This window comes from Pyxicephalus adspersus, chromosome 8 (genome assembly GCF_032062135.1).
Source record: "Pyxicephalus adspersus chromosome 8, UCB_Pads_2.0, whole genome shotgun sequence".
NCBI classification, from domain to species: Eukaryota; Metazoa; Chordata; class Amphibia; order Anura; family Pyxicephalidae; genus Pyxicephalus; species Pyxicephalus adspersus.
This window is the reverse complement of record NC_092865.1, coordinates 52,735,237-52,759,314: the sequence shown is the minus strand read 5'-3', so window position 1 is coordinate 52,759,314 and position 24,078 is coordinate 52,735,237. Positions and strand designations below refer to the sequence as shown.

The 24,078-nt window shown below is 38.9% G+C and overlaps 1 protein-coding gene across 1 annotated transcript in view; it reads left to right on the top strand.

Annotated features, from left to right (window-relative positions):
* The first annotated feature begins 2,761 nt into the window (after positions 1-2,761).
* LOC140337105 (NUAK family SNF1-like kinase 1) overlaps positions 2,762-24,078 on the top strand; it is a 32,405-nt gene continuing 11,088 nt past the window's right edge. The window contains exons 1-3 of the mRNA XM_072420649.1: positions 2,762-3,463; positions 16,370-16,490; positions 18,200-18,351. Of these exons, the coding sequence (XP_072276750.1) occupies positions 3,185-3,463; positions 16,370-16,490; positions 18,200-18,351 (552 nt within the window). The 5' untranslated portion in view covers positions 2,762-3,184. The remainder of the gene's footprint in view (positions 3,464-16,369; positions 16,491-18,199; positions 18,352-24,078) is intronic.

The following is a 24,078-nucleotide window of genomic DNA, read 5'->3' as shown; positions in this document are numbered from 1 at the left end:
CTACACAAAGGAGGATTATATAAGAAAACAACGAGCATATATTGGCATAGTGGTTAAACTTGATGGAGTTTTTTTCAACCTAACTATGTAACTATGTAAAATAAAACATGCACATATAATGGGAAGGGTGTTGGTACAAAAAAAAGTACTGGGGACAGGCTCAAAGTGAACCTATGTTTTGCGGGTCAAAAAGAAATCAAATTGGTACTACCCCACAATATCAGAAGTGATATATTCACCTCACTGGGGGCCTGTATATGGTACTGCCCACTGTTCCAATGCTGAACCCTCTGCCAACATTTGGAAGTATAGAAGAGTCATTACCCTGTGTCCCACACCATATGGTATGGTTCTATGGTCCCCAACCCTTATCTCACTGCTGAGTCTTGTAATGATATCAGGGTCAAAGGATGAAACCATAGGCTCTTTGATATTCTTGGAAGTTTTGGACTTGGTTGAAAAAGACAAAGACTCCACTGACATTGTTCATCTTAGACCCTCAGAATGTTGAGTACTCCAGATCTCATGAGACGATGATGCAGAATAATGGTGTGAGCTGCTTATTAGTGATATTTAGAGTACTCTCCAGTCTCCATTCCCCAGATCTGGTCGGAAAGAGGATGACATTAGCCTTTCCTTAGCATCAGGGGTGGAGGCTGGGAAATGTGAATTTAATAATCTTTTATTACTGTTAGTGCCTCAAATGTGATGGATGGACCTTACTTTTTAGGTGCAAGGCCTACTTTAAGGTAAATCACAGCTGCTATCACAAACTTGAATTACCAATGCAAATGTATTTTTCTGAATCTAGTAAATATGAGTTTTTCCATGGTCTTAAAAGTCAATCTACCTAAAATATATAAAATAGGAGATGGAGGAAAGGAAGCTCCTAATAGTTTGCATTCTACTAGTAAGATTAATTATTGTTCTTCCTGCTTTCAGTGAGTCAGGAACTTCAGATTGTTCCGGGATGTCCTAACAGGACATAATCAGTTGTCATGAGTCTGCTTAATCCTGGAATGATGTGGATAATTGAATCCCAATTCCTGGCATTATATAAGACATAAGGTCCAGCTCATCCGATTCTAATACATATCCCAATTCCAGATCCATATGTGGCCCAGCCTGCCGCCAGGACTGGTATGATCCACATATTGTACAGTATGAGTAAGGAGGACGTTGCATAAAGCGAGGGAGTCAGAGATATATTTGACCCAGACTGTTTACGGATAAATAGTTGTGCTCTTGATAACCAGTTGCAGTCACACTATCCAACACATTACATTAGCCATGAATGGAAATAACTCAGGAATGTCTTGTAATTACAAACAAAAATGCCAATGAATGCTAATAACGGCGCCTTAATCATGTTTATAAAGACTCTACTGCATTTTGTTGCTGCTGATGAAAGTTTCCGTGAACAGTGTTTAGTTTTATTAGCATTGATGACTGATTTATTTGTAAAGCTTCTACCTAATAAATTTTGCTGTATTAGTGACAATTGCAAACTTCACACCAACAATATAGAAGCGCAATGGGGAAAGTGAAAAGGGTCCCTGCTGCAGACTAATGCAGTGCAATATTGTATTTTTTCATGCTTTTATTCACATTGCATCTAAAACCAAAAATGTAATATATATCGGAGTATTAGTTGGTAATAACAGAAGCTGATAGGGTTTCCTTTTCTCAGGTTTTTCTTCTTCTTCTTTCATCTGGTAATCCTGACAGTAATATATTTCCTGTCCTAGGTTGACAACACACCAAATGCACTCTCGTTGGAGGAAAAGCGTTGTCACCTTATACTGCTCAGTGCTGATTTGGACTACAAAACTTGCCCTTATACTCATTCCCATCCAAATCTCATTACATGGAGGCAGGATGATTTTGCAGAAGTGAACTGAAAACTTTAACAGTAGTGAACTGAAAACTCAGATAATATTGTTTAAGGTTTTAATGCAGAGTACAAGAAGTTATGAGAACACTAGGTTACTGCTAGAACAAATTTCTGTACTTGTAAGATGCAAAGTATAATCTAATACAGCCACATCTAATTTCTGATAATCTGCAACGTTCTGTACGAAGAAACATACCTACACTTTTTTGGCTATGCCGTGCACCATAAAGCTATGTACACACGTCGGATGATTACCCCAAGAAAAATAGTTTTGCAGGTCTTGGGGGGAAATCTAACGTGTGTACCTGATGTCCTTCATCAATCTGCCACAATGGACTGGGAACAATCACAGATCACTCCTATTGTCCTATCCTATTGCATATTCACATCCACATTTTATTGGGCTTGTTCTCCCTGCACCCCTCTCCATTGAACAGAATGGCTCTGTGTGTACAATGCTCATTCACCCTTCTGTCACTGGAAAAAATCACAAAAGATTATTTCGAGCCTCAAACATCTGCCGTCTATCTCGTCTCTATAGGGCTTAATACATAAAGAATTCATGTCTGTGCAATGTGGTGCAGCACTGTATATTGAGTGCTGTTAATATTTTTTTTTTTACTTTTCTTACAGTCACTTTAAGATACATGTAATAGGATTTATGAGCTGAGCCACTGACAATAACTTGTAAATGAACAATAACAAGTTAACACTAACCATGTGTCATCCCTGGCTGCATAACAACCCCCAAGGACTCAGGTAGGGGAATGTGTCAGTCATCAGGCTGCAGCTAAAGCTTTGCCCATTTCCTAAGTCTCCTCCTACCCCAACTAAGAGAATGCAAGGCCAGTCTGTAAACTCAGAACACTCAGGAACTGCAGACAGCACACACAGCTGCTGCTGCAGAAACATCCAACTATAGCAAGACTGTATGGGGAAGAAAAAGCACTACAGTCCTTAAAAAGAGCCCCGAGCAGAAGCCGTAAGAAGATACTTCAGAACTTTAGAACTAAAGAAGAGAACTTTTGAAAAGTTTTGAAGGGTCAGTTTTTCTAACACCCAGGAAGATTCAGAAGAACAACAGCTGTTGGACAATCTGATATCAGCTGACATATAATTCTGAATCAAAAACTGGTGTCCTGGCAGCAACAACTTTTTTTTATCTGTATTAGTCACATTTTAGGTTATTTAAGTATTTATTAACTTAATATGACTTTTTTTTAGAAAAGCGACCCTGACTCATTTTGACAATATTTTTTTAGAAGCTGTGTTATCGTATAGACCGACACAATGACCGGTGTAACGTGCAATAGGGAGGACAGTGCCTGTGATACTGCCATGTTGTCCAGTAAGATGGCAAAGGGACATTTGGGTCAGAGAAGAGAGGAGGAGAGGGCTCAGGCTTGGGACAGGACTGACCCTTACAGAACCCAAGATTCTGGACCAGTCCCAGTGAAGAAACACCACCACAAGCACAGCATCAAACACCGGTATCAGCTTCTGGAGACTTTGGGCAGAGGCACTTATGGTAAAGTGAAGAAGGCCATAGACAAGAGTACGGGAATGCTGGTAAGTGTCAATGATGAGTATTTCTAATGTGTTATGCGTGGTCAAATTTTGGAAAAATGTATGGTTGCCGGTTTAAAATGATGTCCGGATATTGATGTAGAGCCAGCAAATTGGATGCTGTTCCATAGGATGATGGAACAGCACACCAACCAATCTGCTTAAGGGCTCATTCACTTCTACTTTGCAAAAAGTTTTAAAATCCTTGTTCAAATTTGGCAATGGAGATTCATACAAATGTTGGGCCTAAGTTAATAAAAGGAGGCCTTCAGGAGACATTTGCCCCAGGCTTTGGTGTCATGCATCAATACTATTGTTGAATATGGTCTATCTTCTGTTACATTGTAACACTGAATAGCTTCAGCTAAAATAGATATTGAACCACTAGACGTTCCAATACTCTTGATGACGGATTCCCATTGCCTGACCAGAGACCGGACCAGGTACAAAGCTTTGCAATGACTTATTTTCAAAACTTGGTACTCTTCCTAGAAACCTATAAAGATAATGTTAGTTATTATTTTGATATTTCAGTAATTTCAAAATAAATGAAGTAAGCCAACATAGCCATTGCAGCTGCAGGGAGTCTTGAGACTCAGCTGTCAATCCATTGGTTGCTGATCAAGACACCCGCTCTGTGTCATCGCTGCAGGAATGACAGGAGTAACTGCTGATTGTATTGATCCTTGTCGCCGAAGCCCAGGGCAAATGTCTCTCGCACTTCTGTTTCCATTAACTTAGAGGTTTGGCTGGAGAAGGATCGTCACATGTCACACATATTTCAAATGCTTGATGTCTGCTACTATAAAAATTCTAGCATGCACAAAATTTCCAAATTTTCAAACAAAAAGTTCCATATAGATGTAAATAGTATGGAGAACGGTAGCAAGCACTATTCCCCTTGAAGTGCTAGGCTTCTAGGTTTGAATCTTGGCCAGGGATCCATCTCCATGCTTTCCAAATGTTTGCATGGACTTCTTCCCACATCCCAAAAGCATGCAGTTTGGTAATTGGCTTCCCTTCAAAATTGCTAATGACATATGACTATGGTAGGGACATTACATTGTGAGTTTCTCTAAGCCACAGTTAGTGACATGACTATAAACTTTGTAAAGCACTGTGTAATATCTCAGAGTTATAAAAGTATGCATTAATAGAGGGTTACCTAAGCAAGAGGTAAATGCACTGGGGTTGGCTTTTCCTTGTTCATTGTTCCTACAGGAATCCCACAGTCAGAGGTCTTGACTTTTAGCTTAAGTTTAATTGTGATGTATAGCACCTAATGCCCCCAATAGCTTACAATTGCATGCATGAAACTCCATCCTTATCTGCTAGATGCTTTTATTGTTTTTTCTATCTTTAAAGGCAAACTCCAACTGAGCTGAATTGCCTAAAGGCAACAAGCTTAATTGTCTGCGGGTCCCCCACATCTATTGGGGCAGTTATGCAACTATGCCACCCTCCCCTGAGTGTGTCCCCTATATTGTGGGATAAAAAACAACAGGAGAGTCTAGCCACAAGATAGTGACTCATTCATTATAGTCTTGTGGGAGGAGGTGGAGATACAATCATAAGGAAAAGCATTCATTTGTGAGATAGAAATCCAATGAATGATTTTGTGCCTTGGGAAGCTATGCCTTTATGCAACCCGGTCATTTCAAATTGGCTCTTAATGCTCCAAAAAACTCCCTGCACTAATGGTGGCTCAGAGGTTAGCACTCTGGCCTTTGCAGTGCTAGGTCCTACCGGTAGGTTCAAATCCCAGCCAGGACACTATCTGCATGGAGTTTGCAGGTTCTCCCCGTCTGCATGGGTTTCCTCCAGGTACTCTGGTTTCCTCCCACATCGCAAAAACATGCAGTTAGGGTAATTGGCTTCCCCTAAATTGACCTTAGACTACATTAATGACATATAGCTATGGTAGAGACATTAGATTGTGGGCTCCTTTGAGGGACAGTTAGTGACATGACTATGGACCTTGTACAGTGCTGCATAATATGATGGTGCTATATAAATACTATGTAATAATAATGCAGCATTTACAACAACAGCTCACATATAGCACTGATTTAATTCACATTATTATTATTTTTACTTTTAAGTAACCAGCCCTATCATTAGAATAACCTCCCATTCCGGTAACAACATTAGGCTACCTTGACCAAGACCAAGTCCATTCAGCTCTAATGGCACCCCTTCTTTTCTTATCACACCTTCATAGATCAACTTCATCTTAGCATTTTAGGATTTGCCTGTTACCTGCTTCCTAAGAACCTAAAGCCCTGTGCTAAAGAGGGTCTGTCTATTTTTCTACCCAACCCCCAACTCACACTACCCGAAGGCAATTAACAATGGTCTATTACTATCTTTTCAATAGGATAGGAAACTGGAAACAGTTCTAAAGCTAAAAGCAAGAATTACCTGTGGAAGGAGCTATTATTTAGCAAATAGCTGCAGCAAATAATCAGCAATATCCTTTCATTAGTGTAAAACAATTACATTTTCAAACTTGAAATTTGGATTTTAGGGATTGCCGCAAATCACTGCTCTTTTCACTTTGTTACTGTGCAGAGACCTGAATGTCCCAGCATGCTGGAAAGCATAGTTCATAAGTCTATATTTCGCCCATTTAAACCCAATGAAAAGATCTAGAGAACCCCTTTCTGAGAATACAGAACGAGAACAATCTCTGTGGAATCAGCTTCCCTGCAGACCTCTGTAGAATTTACAAGGTTCAATGATTACAAGCTGAAAAAATCTCCAAAAAAAAAAAAAGGGAATGCGATGAGAATGAGAACAATCCAATGCACAGCCTGCTCAGGCCCTGCCAAATAAAATAAACTGTTTGGCTCAGATGTAAATAATGAGACGAGCGATATTCTTTCATTGCCATGCCTTAAAAATAGCTCCATTCCCCTGAGTCTCCGACCGCAGCAGCTGTTTTGTATGTATGAGGCTGATTGGGAAAAAAACCCTGCCAGTAGGGAAGGTGGTGGACATATTCAGCATGTGCGATGTAGATGGAAGGGAAGCGGGCCTGGCACAGGTCATGGCTGTCACCATGGTAATGTCTACGCGCTAGTTAGGCATGGTCATGGAATGTGGAGGTTTACTTAACTTTTTTCTCCACAATTGCTTATCCCAACATGCCAAACACAATGGAAGACTACTGATGGAATCTAAAAGATGGATCCTGCATTCCACCCCGTGTATATTCCCAAACAAGCCCCCTTCTATTCACAAAGCTGGGAGGCCTGATGGCAGAAGGAAACAAAGGAACTTTTTCTGGAGTAAACATGGGGGTAGACTTCTTTTTCCATGAAGGCTTATTGCCTGGCTGTTAGACTGACCCTGTTTTAGTCACCCAGAATATGCATGCAGATAAGATTTCCCCAGTGAGGATTATTAGAGGCCATGTCAAAGGTTTTTGCACAGGAATGCTCCTCTGTTGTCACAATGAGGAAGCCCAACCTAAGATAGGACATGCAGTCACCTCTATATATCATATCTTATGGTGGGCTCCCTCATGATGACAATAGCATGCTTGTGCAAAAAGCTTTGGCTTGACCACTAATAATGTAGGAAGTAAATGCCTAGTACTGGTGAGTACATGTAGGCAGAAAGTAACATAAATAGTGATCAGAAACACTGAAAAAAATATCAAAAAGTTTGGTTATTCCACTCAATCCTAGAACAAACTAAATGGTTCAAGTTAGGATTTAAATCTACCAAATCCCATGGACCACTAATAGACCTGATCTATTTCTTATCATGGCAGTGACCCACTAGTCTCCAGTATCCTTAATAGTGAAGGTCTAAGGACAAACAAGACCACCAACACAGGTTTAGGAGTCCGGATATACTTATTTCCTTCTAGAATTTCATAGATAACAAACCAAGATGTCTCATATAGCTGGTTGTTGAAGGACATTTAAGGAAAGGTTTAAAGAACACTTCTGAGATGATTTACCCATTAGATTGTAAGCTCTCCTGTGTCACTGTCTGTATCTGTCATTTGCAACCCCTGTTTAATGTACAGCACTGCATAATATGTTTGCGCTATATAAATACTGTTTATTAATATTAATAATAATAATAATAATAATAATAATAATAATTCTCCCTCTATCAACCTATAAATCTTCCACTCTTTTATACCTAGCATTTAAAACCAAAGAAAAGGTTAAATATAGCCTTTGTTTGGCTTTTATAATAGAATAAATGCTTTTGGTGTGTGGTGCTTTCATAACCACCCTGTATTCACCCCGAGTTTCTCTCCTGTACCTAACCACTGTCAATAGGAATCACAGTATGAATGTATCTTTACATTAAGAAAAGAAACAAACTCATTGACTCTGTATAGAGGTTCCCTAACCCTTACTAAATACTAATTTATGATAGAATTTTCAACTTTATAGCACAATTATTGTGAGTGGCATTAGCATCTTAGTGATTGATGTCACTTGTTGCCAGGAGTGCACTATAAACAAACAGGGGGTATGTGTCATCAAAGAACAGACAGGTGGAGTAACTTGTGATCTTAGTAGATCTTTAGGTAGAAAGGGTAATGACCTTGCTGGAATTTCTCAGGTGATAGTATATATTTTCCTTAGTGAAATGCCATAGGTACTTTAAAAGAAATGCATGCTCCTAGGATAGGCATTCTTATTATGCTGATAAATAAAAGCAAACCAAATCAGTTTCTAGTATTGGACCACCACATAGTTGCACTACATGGTTACAGAACTAGTTAGCTGCATTACCTACTCATTTCTTCAATCTAGAATCCAGGCAAACAGCTAAATTCATAGTTGAAAACACACACACTATTTGGCCAAATGTGTAGACCATCACACATTTGTGAGCTTGATGGACATCCTTTTGCCAATTCACAGGCATTATCCAACAGAGCATTTGGGAAGCCAGGTCCTAAGGTTGGAGGAGAAGATCTGGCTCTCAATTAGCAATTCAGTCCCAAAGGTGTTCAGAAGGGTTGAGATCAGATTTTGTGCAGGCCACTCTTCCAAGGCAAACTTATCCACCCATATCTTTCCAGAGCTGGCACAGGGACACATTCATACTGGAACAAAAAGGGCCTTCACCAAGCTGGTAAGACATGGCTTCTAGCACATAATTGCATAAAATATATGTAGGCGTACAGACACCTTTACTAGGAACAATTAACCTTTTTTTAGAGGCCTGTCCATATATGGGTGGCTATATAGTGTATACAAAACAAAGGGTTTGTATTTTAATCTGTTCAGTAAAAAAAATTAGCAAAAATTAGTCGTTTGCCAAGTCCCCCATAAACCAGGTTTGCAGAAGGATCAGCTTGGTGACCTGACTTTTCTCTACTGCAGTAACACAATACAAGCAGGTCACTGTGACCGGATAGTGATGGAGCAGTGACATGAACACTTTGTGTTTGCTGCATTGTCTTATTAAAGTCTGCCAATGCATATGGTCAGATTTAGAATGACATTGTCACCTGTTCTCAGCAAAATTTCACAGTATTCTAACAGAGAAGCAGAACTCTGTTAGTCATTACTGAATTCCTACTTAACTAAGAGTGCGGCTTCTCCCAGAGGGTGTATTCAACCTCCGACCATTTAAGCTGTCATTAGAAGCAGCATATTACGTAGTCAGGACTGGTAATGACAAGTGACAGAAACACACTGCCATGCCGGGAGCTTAGCCTTTAGACTCCAATACAGGAACTGCTAAGTAAGAGAACCAAATGGACATCCTTTACCAGAGTGATATGCACCCTTGAATATACAAAGGTCACTTTAATTCAATAAAAACTCCAGACCTCAGGAACAGGAAACACAACCAGGATGCAGAGGGTCAGGATGACATCTTGAAATGTACCCTTTCATTGGATTTGGTATAGTCTACACAAAGTTTTTACTTTTCTCAATCTACAGACAATGCTTTCCTTTCTTAGATGCACAGAGTACTACAGGCTCAGTTTATTAACATTGGCAAATCTGCCATTAGCAATCCTTTACAGAAACAAGTACAGCAGTTGTAGCATATGTCTAGGCCCAAGATTTTTCTTTTGTTTTTTATTTATAATTAATAAGGTAAGAACCATTACCCCTGTCTGGTTCCCAGTAACCAGAGTTACTAACACAACTCTACCCGTCCAGAACCATAAAAAGTTCTGTACACACGGTATTGTGGACCATCCATTAAATGAAACGTCTACATATATTCCCAGGGTCCCAATCCAAAAACATTAGAATTTTTCCTTACCTTCCCACAGTCTTCTGTATTGCAGGCTGTATCACCATCCTTCCAGAAGTTTCCAATGGAACGCAAAGCAGGTGAACTCTTCTTGCAGGGTTTTGGTTGCTGGGCGTTCCACCAGAATCTTTCTGAAAGGATGGTAACATCATCAAGATTCTGTAGATGGAACATGGAGGTAAGGTAAGTGTATTTCTATTTTTTTTTTCTGGCGCCATTTACACCTACTAAGAATAAGTAATTTGGAGGGGGAGGACTGATTGTTAGTGGACTTCCATTATAGGGACATATCATCAGAACTGCTATTGCAATATGGCTCTGTGCTATAATTTCTGTTAATTGCTTTAACAACAATATTTTTACTGCTATCTATGCTGTAATGGTGATTTTTGTATCCCCCATTTTTAATATAGGGAATGGGGTCACACAAAAAGAGCACGGAAATGTAACTCTTCCCCACGCTATACAAAATGTAGGTGTATAGATAATACAAACTGTTTTCTTTTAGTTTTGCATACAATAAGGGAGGATTGGGACCCCCCATCAGGATATTTTTTAGAGGGGTACTATTGGGTAAATTACATTTCACGCTTTGTGCAGGAGACACATCAGGAATTTAGTGTAAATCCATACAGTGATAAGGATTCACTACTTAGATTCTTCTCCAAAACCTTTTGCCTACTTTAAAGAATACAATTTTGACTGGAAGTAGTCTTTATTAATGCCCATATATGGGCCCATTTTTTAATATAACTGAATCATTTTCAATAGGGAATAAAAAAATGCAGGCTATAGATTCCCATAGTCCACCACATAAAACCATTAGCCCCCCTGAGATAAATTTAGAATTCCTAGTTCATGAAATAGTCAGCACAAAAGTATGCAAATGTATGCAATGTAAAGATAAAGAAGCAGCATTGCTAAATTTGGGTTGCTTGAAAACAATTCCTGTCGGACATGCCAAAAAAAATGTGTCAGAGTTTGTTCAGCTACAACACGCTGCTGACTCGCCTCATCCTGCTTGGGAGCCGTGCCCACAAGTGGCTGTGGGAGTGCTGATGTATCATTTGGAACTGGATTTCATCAAGGAAGAGGGAAATTGGGTAATGAGGACATTAAGGCTGAGCTATGAGATCCATTGCCAAGATCAACCAATCCGATTCTGTTATTTATGGAGAGTATGAAAAAGTGCCTTCCACATATAAGTGATACACATATAATTAATAGCACCAAAAAGTAACTTAGTGGTCTATTTATAATGGATTTGGTGGGTAACAGCTAATGTTTAATAACAATGTGTGCTTGAAATCTGCAGATCATCATGAGAATTCACCCATAAGCTGTTGCTTACAATATGGAAAGATTCCAATACCAAACTAAATTCACCCATTTCATTTAAATTCAAAAGATTCATGTATCAGAATCAGCATTGCTCATGGACTCTGTTGATGGGAGCACTGGACAGTCAGTCTGCTGCAACTTGGTATGAGCAGGGGTCCGACTCTCTAGCATACAGCTAGCACAGGATATTGTAATATTAATTAATGTAATGTAAATATTAACTAATGTAATTACAGTAATAATTGACGATCCTTCAGTAGGGATTTATTGTTGCCATGACCTGACCCCCTTTATTATTGTTGGTTTTCTCAACCAGGCCTTCCTTTTAATTAGATGATGTTCAGACTGGTGGTGAGGTTGTGGTGCCATTACTGCATCCTCACGACCCATGGAGAAATAATGGGGGCAGCAGTAGAGGTTCAGAACCATTAGTTGTCGCCTGCAGTAGAATGGCCAAACGGCGTTGGTGGCTGAGTGATTGGCAGCTGCTTGGGGCCACATAGTAAATTCAGTTTCCACTGCCAGTCTGAAGCTAGTTAGAAAATGCAGAGACTCTAACTGGTTCCTTTGGGCAGCACAGACAGTTTTTCCAGACATTTTGATAAATGTGGGAGGTCATTATTTTTTTTTATCACAATGCTTATTATCTTTACATTCCCACCTCTATATTTCCTTCTTATTCTTAGACCACAATGTGCTAGAAGGAATTTTAATGACTCTAGACATGCCCAACATTCCAGAAGAATTCCCAGCGTACTAGACGGGAAGAATTTTATATTTATAAAGAAATATTGGAGCCTGAAAGTCCGGTGGGAATTGAAAAGAAAACTTTTCTTACTTCTATAGGGGTGAATGAAATGTTATTTGCAGCTGGGCTGTTCACAGGATTCAAGGAATGATCTCAATCAGGAGCAGAGGAAAGGAAGCGTGCTTCATATTACCACTGCCGATCTTATAGGGTGGGCCACAGGCAATGCTGACGATCTTTTTGTGACCTGAAAACTATTGAATAGGCAGATAAAATGGGTGTTACATCTTACATCCTATTTATGTGTGAAAACGTTATGGTTGGCACAAGAAGGTAGGAAATAAGGCTTCCACTTAATAGTCACAGACCTGGTCTATCATGACCCATTCCTAGTCACCACCTTTTTAGGAAGAATTCTTGTATTTCTATCCTGACAAAAACAAGTTTGTTTCTGCAATCCTAGCTGGTAGGATTTTTTCCATTTGGTAGCTTAAATGGTGTGTCCAGGTGTTCCCTGCAAACCCTCATTTCCCCTATAGATCATGCCCTTTATTACACCTAGTGATTCCTATCACTAGTCTTGTAATATTCCTAAATGGGCAGCTGCTGGGAGGTCTGTGCCCACTGATTTAGGAACTTCATCTAATAGAAAAAGTCTACTTACTTTCTGTTGGCACAAGAAAGCGACAACAAGGACAAAATGTTGCGAAATGTGTACTTAGGATTTATGCTTTCTGAAATACCAGGCTATTCTTTTGTAATTTTGCAATAAGGCATACAAGTTTTTTTCTGAATCACTAGTTTTAGAGCACAGCCCACACAGACACCTCTGAGCTTCTTATCATGTGCTTCAAGCCATATCGCAGACATATTAGTTGGAGGAGGATGTGGTTGAGTCCTCCGGAAGCAGCTGAGTTGAGTGTTGTTAGCAGCCTTCCAGAACAGATAAAAACTTCCTTAAACTTGGAGTACAAGCTGTATGTCCACATAAACATGTCTGTGTCCATGTCTGGTAAATGGCACAAGAAGTGCGCTGGTTCACGTAGACTACACATAAACAGGATGCCCCATGTCGTGCCAGCTGTATGTTTACTAACATCATAAAGTTATCTCCAACTTAAGAATCCGCAGTGGTCAGTTCAAGTATCTGTGTAGTCAACGCCTATAAACACACGTTTGTTAAGTGGCCCAATACAGCCCTCCATGAACTTATTAAAAATATAGAACTTTTTTGAGTTTTCTAACGCAGTCAAGAGAATAATACTGGCTGCTGCAGGTATATTTGGGTACTTCTAGGTGTTTGCAATTTATGCAGTGATTTTAACTATAGAAACAGTAATCAATGCTCTCCATTTGGAAATAATTATTTGCATTTGCATTATAACAGACAAGATGCCACGCTCTTTCTACTTTATGAAGGCAGACTTTGTAAAAGGATCTGTTCATTGTAGGAGGGAGGGTTGTGCAGATGCCTGGCAGTTTACCAATGTTTAATCAACTGTAATCTGTATATAATTGTGCAGATCCTATTTAGTCTGTATTCGATTCCTCTCTGATACTTGTGCATTCACTTTGAGAAATTTGTGTGGCACTAAAAGGTATTAGAACAAGTGAGTGGCACCCAACTGCGCTCTTCTCTTTTGACTTGTATTGCAGTTGTTCACTGTTGGTCGTCAGGACCGTGGATCTGTAAGTATCAGGATGACAATCATCTGACGTGTGTCCATAGCCATAGAGACATAACTATTAGCCATTTATAAAGCACTAATATGGTCCATGCTTCCAAGTCCATTGTCATGTGAACTTGTCAGATGAGTCTCACCCGATACAAATGGTTGGGCTCGTCTTGAGGGAGAATATGTGTACAGCTGTCGCCTGACGCTATTCAAGAATCCATCCTGACAGATTCACGAACAGTGAATAACCGCAATGCAAGTCAGTGGTGAAGAGCACAGCAGGGTGCCACTCACTTGTCCCCCCCTTTACCATAGAACAGAATGGCGCTTTGTGTACGGTGCTCATTCGTTCATCTGCCACTCTTTTCATTGAAAACTATTACAAAAAATCACTTCCAGTGACAATAATTAAACGCGTGTACACTGCAAATCTCTCAGGGAAGTGCACAATCCAATGTCCCCACCATAGTCAAATGTTATTGTCATTAGGGCCAATTTGGAGGAGGCCAAATACCAATTATCACTGTGTTTTTGGAATGTGGAAAGAAACTTTAGTGCTCGGAGGAACCCATCATACAGGGAGAACAAACAAATTGGCCACTTCTTCAAAAAATCAATCAAATGCAACATTAAACCTTTTATCTAACCTCTGTATTATTGCACTGTATGGGCTAGTCTCTGCGTGTTAAAAGCAAATGTAGCGAAGAACAGCTTTCCTTACGCCATATGTCAAAATACTTTACCATATGCCTAAATACCTCTATGTGTTTGTTGCTCAACCGTGTTTTGACAGTGAGTGTTTATCAGTCGCGCGCTGTTTACAAGCACCATTTGGCTGCCACATAATTATGTAATGAAGGTAAAATTAGACCAGGGACGGAATGATCTGTAAGCTATCCCTATTGAATCTGCACGTGAATCCTGAGACCTGTTCTTATTGCCATTTCAGTACATACCATATTCAAATGATTGGAAAATATTGTCTCCTAAAATATGTTTTTTAATAAAACAGCGTCATCTCTGCAATGTCTGCATAGCAATAGAATGCAATGGAATCTATGCAAAGTAACCTCCTGGATAAGATATCATGTCAACCAGCAGTACAGTAAGCATGCAGAAATTGACCATAGGCATGTACAAGAATGACACAAAGGTTTTCAGGGTCTTGTACGGGGCTACATATCGGCTGCTCTTGGCAGCAAGTCAATGTTTCATCTAGACATGCATGGACCAGCTGCTCCTATTGAACAATATATTGGTTTTAAGTAGACTAGACTTCCTCAAAGCACATTTCTATAGAATGCTTGTGTTGATACAACTGCTACATACATGCCTACAGAACACTTGCACAGACACAACTTCTACACAGTGGGCTCTATTATAAAACAAGGAATCAAACAGTCCCTCGTGGGAATCTTCCAGGTCCATGTGTTTTAATGGCAGTAATCGATTCCCACCAGGGAATGTTTGAGGGAGTATTTAGCTTTGCAATGCAGTATGGGTGTCTACGGATGTAGACAACTTGTACACAATGCAATATGTGTTTACAGAACATTTGCATGGACACAACTGCTACAGAATAAAGAGTAGATGTCAACACAAAACGTATGTAGATTATAGTTTGGTAATACAGTAATGGCATCATTCAGACACACTGGCTACAGAATGTATAGCTGTGTTAAGGGTTTAGAAAATTACCAGAACTGTAGTACAAATATACATAAAATGCAAGTGTAGACCTAACAAGAGGTCCACAAAATATTTGTGCAGGCGCAGCACCTACAGAATTCAGTAGAAGTGTTTACAAAATGCATATATAGTTACAATAAACTGAGATGCAGAGATCTACAGGGTGGTTAGACAGACCAGGTGAAAAATTGTATTAAGGATAACTAAACCAATGCTTGTGAACGTGTAAGACAAAATGTAGTATATAAAGTATAATAAAGGATGTGAAGAGACAACAGCTATAGAAATCTAGTACAGAGGTCCACAGAATGTTTGTATAGACACAATAGTTCTAGAACTGTATTGTGAGAGATTTTTTTTATTATTATTATTACACATATATATATAGCGCCGACATAATACGCAGAGCTTTACAAAGTCTTTAGTCATATCATTAGCTGTCCCTTAAAAGGGGCTCATAATCTAATGTTCCTACTATAGTTGTAGGTCTTTTATTTACAGTCTAAGGTCAATTTTTGTGGAGAAGCTATTTAGCCTAATTGATTACAGAATATTTGTATAGGAACATCACTTACAAAATTATAGCCCTCTCCTCCTCCTGTGTCACTGTCTGTATCTGTCTGTCATTTGCAACCCCTATTTAATGTACTGCGCTGCATAATATGTTGTTGCTATAAAAGTACTGTTTATTAATATTATTATTAATAATAATATTAATAATAATAATGCAGAATGCTTTTATAAACACCATGGTGTTGAGAATATAGTCTATTCACAAAGCAAAGTAAATTACTCCTTGCACGGGATTTTGGCTTAGCAAAGGAGATCAGGCTCTGCTGACTTTAACTTGTTGTATGCAAGGAAAAATAATTATTTTTTTAAATTTCCTTGCTCCTGATTGAGTTTTCTTTGCAAAGTGAATTATCACCACATTCATATCCCTTGCAAGGCGATATCTCAACTTGGTAAGTGAACCGCCTAAATTCCTTTAGTAACTCACCCCCACGTCTGTAAGTTCCATTGACAACCATCAAATTCTAAACATTTTATACTGGCCAGAATCAATAATTCATACTGCAGACATGAGAGAACCAGAAAGGTTATCAGTACTATCTGAAATAATGCATTTTTGTTGCCAAGAAGGTAGACTTGGATTTTACAAATGAGCACTGAATGTCAAGTTAAATAACATATATCCTTCTTTAGGTCGCTGTGAAATCCATCCAAAAAGACAAGATCACAGATGAACTGGACAGAGTACACCTTCAGCGGGAGATAGAGATCACAGCACTGCTGAAACATGAGCACATTATCCAGGTCTTCGAAGGTCAGTGTAAGCCTGGGGCATATGTCATACATAACATATCATATTCAGAGGGTTCCCTGTGCACTTAGGAATTCTCCACTCTGTCCGATTAGGTGGCCTTCTACTTGTATGGAGACATGGGTCTGTCATAACAGTGAATGATTGACATCTGGTGGGTTAAAGCCAGCTAATTACCCTGCAAATGGAATCCTGACCATGCCACCCATCAAGGTGCTTTACAGCAAAAAGCTTGGCATTACTAGAACAAAACGCACAAAGCAAAGTCATAGCAGACATTGACGCATCAACTCATCCATCTGGGGGATTGTGCAAAATAATACACATTTTTGCTGGTAACTTTATCTGCAATTCTGTGTCAGTTTATTATGATGAGTAGATAAGGAATTCAAAAACGCTTAGTTAACATTTCAAAACCATTTTAACTTTTTTTAAAATATACAGATTTTTGTGTCAAGCTCAAAATGATTCCAGGATTAGTGTGGCGGAGCACTGGACTCATAGATTGATTGAGGTTCTAATACAATTGGTGGGATATGGTGGGACAGCTATCTACTGAAGCCCAAGGGGGGTTCCAGGGAGTGACAGCTTGTATGGAATATAGTGGATGAGAATGTTGAGTTGTACAAAGAGATCCAGTTTTAGGATTTTATTTGTTACAAAGGTCTATCTCTTGTTGGTAGGATCCAAAGGAACTATTCAATTAAAAAAGGAAATATATAAATATACCCAATGGAAACATTACACTGAAGCAAGAGACTTTGGTTTGGCAATAGTCGAATAACTTTGGGGAAAAGCCGTTATCTTTAATTGCACTGGATATATATATATATATATATATATATATTGCTATATATATCATTTCAATTCTGTTCATTCACTATTTGACTTATTCATGCAGCATAGACATGACACAGATACTATTGTAGTATGCAGCTTTATGTGTGACCTGCTCCTGAAACTGCATTATGAATGAAACCAGTTAAACAGTATATATACTACGGTAGTAATACCCATGGTAAGGATTCCACTAAGCCTATTTATATTGAGCCTGAACAAGTCCCCTTAGAATAGTTAACTAGGAAAATCCTGCCTGTGAAATGTTATTTACCGCTGCCCTTTGCCTGGATTTCAATAGCAGACACAGGTCATATAAATCCAGCTACGGAGGCTATTTAATGAATCCTTTGAAAACTCAGCCTTATAAATGTCAAAGTGAACTTTTAAAAGCAGCAGTCACAATGGTATTACTTCCTGCAAGAACGTGCTTGGGTCACATACTGGTCTTGTTACGGATGAGTTGAAGACCGTGAACAAATTGGAGCAGCTAAAACAGATCACGACAAGGTGGAAGTATAAAATTTAATTTCACGATCCGTCACAAGCAAACCAGAATGTCTGGGTGGGGTGCATATGCGGATAACTGATTATTAAAGCTTATTGAAACTCAAGGGAGTCAATTACAGCCTATCCTTTATAAAAGTTACATTTTAAATGGAAAGGTTAGTAATTTGTATTTTGTAAACTTAACCAGGGATGAATAAAAGCTTGTAAAATGTTCTGGTCATCTCTGCAGCTTGCAGATTTTGGAATGTCTTAGAGTATATTTAAACCCAACTGGTAAAATCTCATATAAGTGATGGCTCATGTAGCGCCATATGTCATTATACATCAATGTATTTTTTTAAGCTGCAACTTTTCTTTCTTTACAGTGTTTGAGAGCTCAGAAAAAATAATTATTGTCATGGAGTACGCCAGCAATGGAGAGCTCTACGATTTCATCAACAACAAGCACCAACTCCCCGAGAGTGAAGCGCGTAGATTCTTCCGCCAGATAGTGTCCGCTGTACACTACTGCCATAAGGTAAGCAGAATTGACTGATAAGTTCATAGGTCCAAATACTAATATACACCTATTAAATGCTTTCTTGCCCTTTTATGTGATATTATAGTCTCAAGTCTTCTCTTCATACCAGAGAAGGGGGTCTTTCATGATTTCAGGACACTTCATGTGTGACATGGACTTTTCTTCTGTTAAGCAGCGGTGGAAGAATCTTCAGGTGATAATATCAGCAAGACTGTCCGGTGCTGCTACACTTTCTGCACAGGAGTGGCGGTTCACCTGCACCCTGTGAAGATAGATTTGCTATGCCAAATCTTAAAATCTCTTACCTGTTTTAATTGATACTTTTTGAGGGGATTTTTCATCACTTCCAGTCCCAGTCATTGGGAATTTTTTTTGGGATATGGGTACAAGGAACTTTTCATACCAATGGGTGTTTAAATTATAAACATCATTCGGCATAAAAAGACAACAGTTGACACTTGCCTACAAAAAGACAAAAGGAGATACAGCATCACAGAAACTTTTAGTTTTCCATTTGGAAAAATGTAAGTAATGATAAAACCCCTATCCGTTTCTTGCCATGCATTTTGAAACCATTGGGGAGATTTTCTTTTACTTCCTGTCTAGCAGCCACAACAGAATGTAAGAGGGAATCTCTTCAAATTGAGAGAAATCTTCTCTTACAGCAGTTTAAGACCTCCAGTGGGATCCAGTGAATCTGCACAGCTTCCAGCATCTGCAGATTTGGCATTCATTTTCTATGGGGGTCCTAATGTAGCATCCCCTCCAAGGCAGCTATAATCTACACCAGAACCCCATCTCCAGTTTGAACATAGCCTTAGCTGTCAATAGAACAAGTGCCCCTGCAAGAACATTTTTGCTTTCTATTCCTATTCTGGTGACAACCAGGACACATAACGAGAGTAAATCACCCCAGAGCAGGCACAGAGAGCAATAAAACCTTATAGGGTTCTAATAATCCCCTTCTTTGTCCAAAGCCAATAAACAAATGTTCACGTACGTCAAGCATGATACAAAACAGAGAACTCTGATCATTCGGCTTCATCTGCTACCCCCTAAGATCCCTAAATTAATTAATAAATGTAACAATTTTTAGGTCCAGCCTAATCTGTTCATTTTATGATTCTCCATTCCAATGGAATGGAGAATTTGCCAGTAAACACATTGCTAAGGATGATGGAACGCCAGAGGTAAACCTCTAACACGTGCCGAGTCTTTTCTCAATAATAAAATCATTTATTCACTGACATGTGGTCATAACATCAGCAGGTTTTATGAATGACCACATCCCTTCATGGAGTCATCTGGGAACACATCCTAAATGATCTAATTCATGCGCTGATGGTATTTTATACATTTGTTGTTCAGCAAATCTGATACTCTTGCAGAACTTTTCTTTTAGCATTTTGAATATTTTTACCTTAGCTATAGCTTTTGTCTATGGCAGCCAATCAAATCATGTGTTTGTTTTTTTTTATTACGTCAAAGAACAGATGGTAATATAATATTGGCTTGTTAGGTTAGCAATGATATAAACATGTATTTGTACATTCACATAATAATTCATATAAGATGCAACAAGTAAAAAAAAATACCCGCTGATCTGCATGAGCTCCTAACTTTCTATTAGGGCTCACAAAACAATTTTCCCAACTTTTGTACCCCTGAGATACCCCTAAAAATACTATTTGCATTGGTTGCCAGTGCATAGAATGCCCCCCAATCCATACATTAGTGGTCTGAATGCCACTATTACAGATAGAATAAAAACCCTGGTTGACCCTGGAACAATGGAGACATATTTTTATGGATTGTCAATCAGCTACAGCTCAAGGATCCCTTGGACTCTTCTAGGGTTCCAATAAACCCTGGTTGAAAATGGCTGGAATTAGAGAAGCATAGAGCTTCTATGGGATTTATATCTCTGTCTGTAGCCCATCCTGCAGATTTTTCAAATTCCAAATTTGCTTGGTGAATATGTTGTTAATAGTAAAAGTAAGTCTCTATCACACAGCTTTGGATAGCAGTAAAAGCCAAGTGTACTAATACTTCCCCACTCTACCCAAACTAGAAGAAAAAAGTTTTGGCTTGACACACACTTTAAGACTTGTGCCAATAGGCTTTTGTTTGCATCAGAAGTGATGATCTCCACATAGATGTCAATGGAAATGCAAAGCAGCTTAAAGCAGGTTGATGCAGCTTAGAAGGCAGGTCAAAAGGTGGTCAACCACACGTCATAAGAAAATCAACTGCAAGTCATACTTACTTGTGAATAAATTCTGAATGATCTCAGAAGAGTCTAAAACTGATGTCAAATACAGCATTCAGCTGATAGCGATTTCCATGTATGTATACAATGCCTTACGGAAGTTTAACATTTTTCTTAGCAACAACCCAAAATGAGGGGCCGGCCATAGCACTAGGTCATAATAAAAATGCCTCTGGAATAAAGCACAGTTACCATCTATTGCCCCATATGTAAAGGAAGCCTTCTGGAACTCAATGACCAAGATTTTCATACCACAGGAAATCAGTGTGGCTATGTGATAATAAAAGGTTCCTGGTGGAGGTCTTTGAAATTCTGAGTTAGTGAAAAAAGACAGGCATCCCAGGAAGTGTCAAGGCTTAAAATATAATGTATTTATCTATTGATCGGTGTTTGATTTACACAGAGTTATCTTGTGTTATGGAACAGACGTCCTTGTTAGGATCGCCGGTGGTTTGAAAAAGTAAATATTGAACTGTGATTCAGTGGTATAGAATGTACATATGCTCTGCTTAGGATATTTATACAATATGACTGGGGTACTAAGTTTATTTCAGGACTCAGCAAGAGAGGCATTTGCAATAGGCTGTCTCCGCAGAGATTAACTCAGCTTCAGCAGCGTCTACACCACACTGATTCTCTTCAGCAGATTAAAAAGCTATTATTTCTCTCAGTGATAAGGTAATAGGCACTTGTGGAACGACCAAAAAGAGGTGCCCAATTATTCAAAGAATTGCTGATGTATTTGTAAAATCGAAGCCCCAAAGTGTAAGCAATAAACACTTATAGCCACACATGTCTTAGGCTATGTACACACGTCAGAGGATTCTTGCTGGATATGAACAGCCTTGCTCTTCTCTAAAAGTCTCTGTTACTGTCTGTATCTGTCTATGATTTGCAACCCCTATTTAATGTACAGCGCTGTATAATATATGGTGGCACTATATACTATGTTTTTTTATTATTATTAACATTATTAATAATAATAATAATAATAATAATAAATCTTGGATTAGAATCTGACATGTGTACAGTGGTTGCCTGATGTTGTTCATGGATCTATCAAGATGGATCCATGAACGACCAATGAAATGACCACTATACAAGTCAAAGGAGAAGATCAAGGAGTTCTAGGTGTTGCTTTCAGGTTTCTGTCTGCATTCCCTGATCCTGATTCTGACTTTGTCTGACTACTTCTGATTGATGCGTACCCTGACCTTTGGTTCATCTGAATTTCTCTTCTGCCTTACGCTCCTGTACTATGCTTTGGTCCTAACCAGTAAGTCATTACCGGACCCTGCATATATGGGAGCTGCAAACTGGGCACCATCTCCTTAAGTCCATCAACCCCCTGCAGGGTGTGTTGGTGAAGCCGAAGTCTGGTGTCTTAGGCTCCGTGCCCCATACACATCTCAGCCAAGCGGGTTGGTGACATGGAGGGTCCACTGCTCCGCCCATGACATGGACAGTATTCCTGGGTAGGATCCAAAATGTGAAGGCTGAAGACTCCCTTCCCAACTCCATGGAAAAGCACTGGGCATCTGACAGGCCAAATGCCAAGCACCTGTTCTATCTGCATGTAAGCCATCTATTAAAGTGTAGCCATTGCATGAAAATCCTTTGCCTTGTGCAAAGCAAAAGTTCACATTAATACATGAAAAAAATTAGCACTTTCCCCCCTGCTTATTTTTCTCCAGCTCCTAAAAAAAGTGTCATGAATTTTGAACTTTCTGCTCTAGCAGACAATATTTTAGTGTAATCTTGCCGGTGATGAATGGGAACACACAGCAATAGTCTAAGGATTAGGAAAGTTACTTAATCTACTCCAAACTATTTATTGGACTGTTGAATAGAATAATTCAAAGGTAATATTTTCTTCTTATCTTTCTTTCCTGTATAATTAAAGATTCACAGCTTTATTTCTGAAAAACAAACAGCCTAAAGGTGACATTGTTCTTACTAAACCAGAAAAAATGGTGTGTGTTTGTTTATAATACTCATCATACTTTCAGGCTTTTGATTTTCCACGAAAACCACTTATCTGTACACTATTTTTATAGTTCAAGTGAAATGTCGTCAGTTTGTGGAAAAGCGAGATATGAATGAGAATGACCTAGTTACGGATTAATTTTCTAAAGTTGTTATTAACGTTGTTCTGTGCTATTCCATGAATTCACCCACAAAGAGGGACATTGGCAGAAATGATTGCTTTTACTTTTTATGGATGGTGAATCTATTGACTCAATACAGAATATCAGTTTTTGTTATTTATGAAAGAGAATTCAAAGCCTAAACATTGTTTTTAGTTTTAGGCAACGTTCAGACTGGTGGTGAGGTTGCGTTACTTTTTTTTTCTTCCCCCGCCACTGAACAGCTTCCTTGGGTAAGACACTGCATGTAGCTTCTCACCTGTGGAAACCCAATGGAGAATGAATGTAGGCAGTAGAAAGTAGTTAAGTAATGCTCACTGACGTCCGCTCTGCGGTCATATGTGGAAAGTGATTTTTCAAGAACCAATGCAGGGGTGTGGGTGGCTGAGCAGCTGGCAAGGTGTCTGAACCTAGTGGTAAGATGGTAAAAGTCCCGGCAGTTTTTATTGATGTCTGTGATCACTGATTAGAAAAGCCAACATTTTAGGTAATCACCAGAACGGAATAGAGTGGAAACCAGCAAAAACATTCAAGGTTGTGTTATGGTAATTTTCTGTTGTATTATTGGGTTTGTGTAGGTCCATACATAAAGAAGTAAAAGGCCTTGTCAACTGACGTGTTTTACCTATATGAGGTTTCCTTATGGGTGGTGTAACCTCCAACAACGAAAAGTTTTTTACTGTTAATACAATGGAAATTTGTTATACCACAACCTTTAAAGTTTTTGTTGTCACCTAACTCAAATACTACTACTTTATGCCCGGAAACCTGTTCCTTATCTTTAACTCATCCAGAACACCTGGTTTGAGTTTTTGACATCTTTGTATCATAGGGATTGCATAATACATATCAAACAATTTCAAGAGTCTCCCCTTTCCTTTCTTTCATGTATAAAGACAAATGGTAGTTGTCATACTAATAGTATAGGTGGAATAGGTTTGAATCCCCACTCTTAACAGGAAAGAAAACTCAGATCTCCTGCCCTACCATAGGGCATGAAATGTATGTAAATGATAAAAATGGATGGACAGAAAGGCAAATCCCTTTGTTTACCCGGAGTTCAGCTTTAAACTAACTCTTTTTTTAAATATGTCCCATAGATTTCTTGGTACACTATCTACAGCTTGTGTGTTGTGTTTCTTGTTTAACAACAGACTGGCCATTATAAGTTTTTTTTTTTTCTTAATTTGTTCCACATTGGCACTGATATTTTACAGGCCTCTTTGTCTTCCAGCGATATGTGTTGCTTCCTAGGGAAACATTATGTTAGTTTCCTGGGTAACCTCTAGTGTTCGGACTCTATGTTTA